Source organism: Brassica oleracea, unplaced genomic scaffold, assembly GCF_000695525.1.
Source record: "Brassica oleracea var. oleracea cultivar TO1000 unplaced genomic scaffold, BOL UnpScaffold00581, whole genome shotgun sequence".
In the NCBI taxonomy this organism is placed as follows: Eukaryota; Viridiplantae; Streptophyta; class Magnoliopsida; order Brassicales; family Brassicaceae; genus Brassica; species Brassica oleracea.
The window spans coordinates 174,435-181,266 of record NW_013617424.1 but is presented as its reverse complement, the minus strand read 5'-3'; the positions used below and the strand labels follow the sequence as shown (position 1 = coordinate 181,266).

The 6,832-nt window shown below is 37.2% G+C and overlaps 1 protein-coding gene across 1 annotated transcript; it reads left to right on the top strand.

Annotated features, from left to right (window-relative positions):
• Positions 1–485: 485 nt before the first annotated feature.
• Positions 486–6,247, top strand: LOC106319746 (linoleate 9S-lipoxygenase 1). The gene is made up of 8 exons (XM_013758136.1): positions 486–754; positions 3,166–3,455; positions 3,551–4,124; positions 4,205–4,290; positions 4,374–4,481; positions 4,553–4,854; positions 4,954–5,220; positions 5,312–6,247. Exons 1-8 carry the CDS (start codon positions 562–564, stop codon positions 6,063–6,065), a joined length of 2,574 nt encoding a protein of 857 aa, XP_013613590.1. The 5' UTR covers positions 486–561; the 3' UTR covers positions 6,066–6,247.
• Positions 6,248–6,832: the final 585 nt, after the last annotated feature.

Genomic DNA, 6,832 nt, shown 5'->3' with positions numbered 1-6,832 from the left:
TTTGGATTAACCTTTGTGTTTGAAATCAAGTTGTGAGTCATATTTGGTAAGTTTCCCTTTAATTAAACACTAAAAAGAGTACCATGTGCATAGCATAGCAGGGGTTGAAACATAGTAATTCTGTGGCTTTTATTTAAGAAAATAATTGAAAATATTATTTTGTACACTAGTAATCAATTTAATAATTAATTTAATAAAAATATAATATTTACTTATATTGATTAATTTATTTTCTTAAGAATTCTAAGAATCATCTTACTGATTACATGTGGCTACGAAAAATGTGGTAATGCTCCGGGACTGATATAAATGAAATATGACTTCATTGTATCTATTGTATTATTTTAACTAAATATCAAATTACAATTATTTAAAGAATTTTTTATTATTATTTATGAATCAATGCGGACAAAATAAATAAAAAAATTAATAGAATAAATTCTCTCAACAACTTAGTTTTCCTCTTTAAATACTCCAACCAATACGGAATTAGCCACGCCATTGATTAAAATTGAGAGAGCAAATAAAGAAAGGATCAGTGAATCTCTCTGCAACTCAAAGATGATCGGAGATTTGGTGGATCTGTTGACCGGCGGTGGAGGAAATGCAGCGAAGGTGAAAGGAACTGTGGTTCTGATGAAGAAGAACGTTCTTGATTTCAACGATTTCAACGCTTCGTTTCTCGATCGTCTCCACGAATTTCTGGGAAACAAAGTCACTCTTCGACTTATCAGCTCCGATGTTACTGATCCAGGTATACTCGCACCTCTGTTTTGATTCCTTCGCTTACTTTAGCTTTCTCTCATTTTTCATTGACCTCTGTGCAAATTAGAACAAAAGTCTTTAATTTAATATTAAAACTTCTAAAATGGTATTTATTAATTACAAGATATATTTTTTAAACTCGCTATTGTCTATATACTTGTTTTTTATACGGACCTATTATCTTCTTGTCCTTTTACCCTGTACTCTGTTTTCTTTTTGGTCTTTTAGTTTTTTTTTGGCTGCACTGTTTATAGTTGTTTAACAATCAAAATCAAAACTATGAAATATTTTTGGATATATTAGGAAAAATCAAATTTTCGTAATTGTTTGTTTAATAAATGGAAACTTCTCTAGCAAGAAAGCTTGGAATTATTTTTGGCTTTTCTTTCTCCTCCTAAAAGGCCAGAAATATTATTCTCTCTTAAAGGACGATAAATCAGATACTCGTTCTGTGTTACCAAGTCTTGTTACTAGGCCTGAGACTTATTATCCGAGATCCGCTCCAGATCCGCTCCGAAAATAGGATATCCGGGGTGTCCGGATCCGAATCCGGATAGTAAAATCTTGGATCCGTCCAAACCGAATCCGGATATATTAATTTTTAGGTCCGGATATCCGGATTTTTAAAACACATTGAATTTTAAATTTTATTAATAACTGCCGTCACATGCCACTGAACATAAAACACAATTGTTTACTTTTTTTATTTTTGTATTTTTTATTTTTTTTGTAAAAAACAGTCGTTTATAACATTTCTAAAGCAAACTAATTAAATTTACAGGCTTAACCTTAAATAAATGTTATTTTAATAAAGTTATCATTTATTATTATTAAGAAAATAATCGATAATCTATTATGGAAAACAACTAACGTTACATATTTGTCTTTTCAGCCTCATCATGTACTCTTCTTCTTCTCAGCCTATGATTTTTCTTTGTCTGAATTATAGCTGAAAAATCATATACATCCAACATATCGTGTGTACTTTCTCCTCCACATACTCTACACCTGTCAAAATACCTTTGTTAATGTATAACATTTTGATCCCCTGATATGTTTCCATACGAAATACAGCACGGTTAATGTTGTCAGAACCAAAATATTAGACTGATACAAAATTCAGTTGAATGCTAAACCACATAATCCTAATCCAATATATATCTGTAACCAAAATATTATGATCGATATTAAGACCAACATTTATACCATGTTCAACTTTACTAAACCAGACTAATTAAATAGACCAATACATGATGTGTTCGGTTAGTTAATATCATTAGATTTGAAAGTTAGTATTAGCCCTAGATATTGTCGGTGCACAAAATCAAAATAGAACATTTAAGTGTTTGTCGTCTCCATCTCATTAGATTTGGAAGTTAAATAATAGAAGATCTAAAAACCTAAAACCCAAAGTTAAATAATATTAAGTGTGAAAATAATTTCGACATCTAAAAACTGAAGATCTAAAAGTTAAATAATAATGAGATGGAGACGACATTTCAAATCTAATGATATGGAAGTTAAATAAAGGTTGGTGTCCCCAAATCTAATACTAACTTAAAATAATTTCGTTTTTAAGTGTTTGTCGTCTCAATTACTAAATAGATGTAAATAGTATAAACCCATAGTCAAAAACTTGCTCTACCGCCGACGCGGCGAATACTCGCTCAACCGATTTCAATTTATTCGCTCAAAAACCTCGGTTGACTCTGAAATACTTGATTTTTGTTGTTGTTGTTTTTAGATAGTAAATTGATTAGAAAATGTTAGAATTATAAGCTATTAATGATAACTTGATGAAAATGGTTGAAGTGATCAACAAATCGCAAATACAAAGGGCTGTGCTAATGTTTTTAGGTTTCAGATGATTAAATTACCAAAAGTTCTAAAAAAAAAAAAACAATTGATTAAAATTTACCGAATAGTCTCAAAAGTCGAAAATGATCTGTTTTTTCTCGTGTAGCGTGAAGCAGGGTGAAGGTTACAGAAAACCTTTTTTCAACTTTAGGAATAATTTACTGTTACAATCCAGTTATATCTGTTTGGCTTTAATCTTCGTTTGTCGTTTAATTGCGTCCTTAACAATTCCAAATAAGAAAATAACGGTATATATTATACACATCAAACATTAAAGAGGTATGTGTTTAATACACTTTCCTTCTCCCTTTATGCGCATATATGTCAGATAGCTGTAATTGTTATCACCTTCTTCCAATGCAGATACTGTTTTTAAGAATAGTAGATGGATGCATTTTTTTTCTCAGAAAGGATTAAAATGTTTTCAACTTGTAGTTAGATACCGGTATATAATACCGTTTGTTTGCACGAATACAAGTTTAACCGGACAAACCTGTCAATACAAGTTTCAATTCATTTATATTTTTCATTATGATTTGGCAGAAAATGGTTCTAACGGTAAACTAGGAAAGGCTGCACACTTAGAGGACTGGATCACCACGATCACGTCGTTAACCGCGGGTGAATCAGCCTTCAAGGTCACATTCGATTACGACCAAGATTTTGGTTACCCTGGAGCATTCTTGATCAGAAACAGCCATTTTAGTGAGTTTTATCTCAAAAGTTTGACCCTTGAAGATGTCCCAGGGCATGGCAGAGTCCATTACATCTGCAATTCTTGGGTTTACCCTGCTAAGCGCTACACCAAAGACCGAGTGTTCTTCTCCAACAAGGTAACTAAAACTATTCTCTATTTAATACGATGTTCTCTGGTACGTTTAGTGACCTAAGACGCAAGATGATGTGAGAAATGGTGTGTGTGATTCAGACTTATCTTCCACATGAAACGCCAGAGCCACTGCTCAAGTACAGGGAAGAAGAGCTAGTGAGCCTAAGAGGAACCGGCGAAGGAGAGCTTAAGGAATGGGATAGAGTGTATGACTATGCTTACTACAACGATCTAGGCGTACCTCCAAAAAACCCACGGCCTGTACTGGGAGGGTCACAGGAGTATCCTTACCCGAGAAGAGGGAGAACCGGGCGAAAACCGACAACAGAAGATCCTGAAACAGAGAGCAGGTTACCAGTCACGTCGAGCCTAGACATATATGTTCCAAGAGATGAGAGATTCGGACATTTGAAGATGTCTGATTTCCTTGCTTATGCTCTGAAAGCGATCGCTCAGATCATACAGCCTGCGCTTGAGTCTGTGTTTGACGAGACTCCTAAAGAGTTTGATTCTTTTGAAGATGTTCTTAAGATCTATGAAGAAGGAATCGATCTACCAAACCAGGCTTTGATTGATAGTATCGTTAAGAATATACCGCTTGAGATGTTAAAGGAGATATTCAGAACCGATGGTCAGAAATTCCTTAAGTATCCAGTGCCTCAGGTCATCAAAGGTATCCATCCATCCACTTTACTTTAATCTGAATAAACATTTTCGATACAACTAACTTTGATTTTCTTCTTCTTCTTCTAGAGGACAAAACTGCATGGAGAACCGATGAGGAGTTCGCTAGAGAAATGCTTGCTGGGCTAAACCCTGTTGTTATTCAACTTCTTAAGGTGAATTTTATTGGTAACCAATAGTGTTTCTCTCTCTCTTTCTTTTTTTTGTTTCTTACAGGTTATGGCATGTTAACTTGCAGGAATTTCCTCCAAAGAGCAAGCTTGACAGGGAAACATACGGTGACCAGAACAGCACATTCACCAAAAGCCATATAGAACAGAGCTTAGATGGGCTCACTGTTGAAGAGGTAACAAACTACTATCAAATGAATCATATCTCTGATCTCCGAGTCAAATCTAAAAACATTGGATATTTCAGGCTTTGGAGAAGGAAAGGTTGTTCATATTAGACCACCATGACACACTGATGCCGTACCTGGGACGTATAAACACCACCGGAAACAAGGTTTATGCAAGCAGAACTCTTCTCTTCTTGAAAGATGATGGGACCTTGAAGCCGTTGGTGATTGAGCTGAGCTTGCCTCATCCTGACGGAGACAGCTTTGGAGCAGTGAGTGAAGTATACACGCCTGGGGAAGGGGTCTACGACTCGCTGTGGCAGTTGGCAAAGGCTTATGTGGGCGTAAATGACTCTGGAAACCATCAACTTATCAGCCACTGGTAATGGATACGTCATTGTTAAGTTGGGGGGGTGGGGAACTGATGTATATACATATATATCTACATGATCTGAAGTTAAAAAGTTTTGTTTTCTTGCAGGTTGCAAACACACGCATCTATTGAACCTTTCGTCATTGCAACGAACAGACAGCTAAGCGTTCTTCACCCGGTTTTCAAGCTCCTCGAACCTCACTACCGTGATACGATGAACATCAATGCGCTTGCTAGGCAAATCTTGATCAATGGAGGTGGTATCTTTGAGATCACAGTGTTTCCTTCTAAATATGCCATGGAGATGTCATCTTTCATCTACAAGAACCACTGGACCTTCCCTGACCAAGCCTTACCAGCAGAACTTAAAAAGAGGTAATGCATATTTAGTTTACTCAATATCTTTCAAACGAAAGAAAAACAAAGATAAACTTCTGTTGATTTTTTAATGGCTTTTCAACTGCAGAGGGATGGCTGTTGAGGACCCAGAAGCACCACACGGATTACGTCTGAGGATAGAAGACTACCCTTACGCTGTGGATGGGCTTGAGGTTTGGTACGCTATCGAGTCATGGGTCCAAGACTACATTCCCTTGTACTACAAGACGGACGAGGATGTCCAGAACGACACTGAGCTCCAAGCTTGGTGGAAGGAGGTGCGTGAGGAAGGTCACGGAGACAAAAAGTCAGAACCTTGGTGGCCCAAAATGCAAACCCGCAAAGAACTGATTGACTCTTGCACTATAATAATATGGGTGGCTTCTGCTCTACATGCAGCGGTTAACTTCGGACAGTATCCCATTGCAGGGTATCTCCCGAACAGGCCGACCATAAGCCGACAGTTCATGCCAAAGGAAAACACTCCTGAGTTTGAAGAACTTGAGAAGAATCCGGACAAAGTGTTTTTGAAGTCGATCACGGCTCAGCTTCAGACGCTTCTTGGGATATCTCTGATTGAGATTCTGTCTACTCATTCTAGCGATGAGGTGTATTTGGGGCAGAGAGATTCTAAGGAATGGGCGGCTGAGAAAGAGGCGTTGGAAGCGTTTGAGAAGTTTGGAGACAAAGTAAAAGAGATTGAGAAGAAGATTGATGAAAGGAACCTAGACGAGAATCTCAAGAACAGGACTGGTCCGGTTAAGATGCCATACACTTCTTTGTTTCCGACCAGTGAAGGTGGAGTCACTGGCAGGGGAATTCCGAACAGTGTCTCCATCTGAAACATGTCTCAAGGTGTTGTTTGTTTTCTGCTTATTCTATGTGTGTGTTGCAGTCAGTTTGTGTTCTTCCATGGTTTGCTTTTTTCACATGTTAACAGTTGATTCTTGCCGGTCTTCGGGATCGGGTTATTATTTCGTGTGGTCCTAAAAACATCAAAATAAAAAGTCTCAAGTTCTAGTTATTACTGTTATGAATGATGAAGTGGATGGTCCATAACCTAGACCATACAAGTTCAAGACTAAAGTCCATTGGGGATTTACATCCAGCCACATGGATGACCTACTCAACCTTAGTCTTTATGAGTTTGACCATGTCATTATGTAGAATATATTTGTAATCAATTCTCCGTTTGACTCCACCTTGTATGAACCAACTATATATAGTGGTGTAAGTAATAAGAAATATACAACACATTCTCACAAATCTTCTCTCAAATCTTAACACGTTATCAGCACGAGACTCTCTGCACCTGAGCAATCCCATCCGCCGGCGATCATCTCTTTTCCGGTCATTTCTTCCGGCCCTCAGCCTTGCTCCGCCGGTCAAGTCTATCCCTCTCACGGTTTTCCGGTCAGCTCCTCCACCTCTCTCTCAACCACCTCAATCCGCGGATCACTCTCTCTCTCTCTCATGGTGGTCCATGTAGAATCCTTGTGGTGTAAAAGGTAAACTAATCAAAACCTAAAGATCTAAGAACATTATATATCTGAATCTTGGATCTATATGAATCCTAAAACTTATAAAAATCTATAGATCTAAAATTATC

What these genes read in the sequence shown, in the direction of transcription:
- LOC106319746 (XM_013758136.1), top strand. Translation starts at nt 562, where the DNA reads ATGATCGGAGATTTGGTGGATCTGTTGACCGGCGGTGGAGGAAATGCA. An exon ending in TTGTTATTCAACTTCTTAAG is followed by an intron (nt 4,291 to 4,373) that starts GTGAATTTTATT and finishes GTTAACTTGCAG; the next exon opens with GAATTTCCTCCAAAGAGCAA. An exon ending in CCAGCAGAACTTAAAAAGAG is followed by an intron (nt 5,221 to 5,311) that starts GTAATGCATATT and finishes TTTCAACTGCAG; the next exon opens with AGGGATGGCTGTTGAGGACC.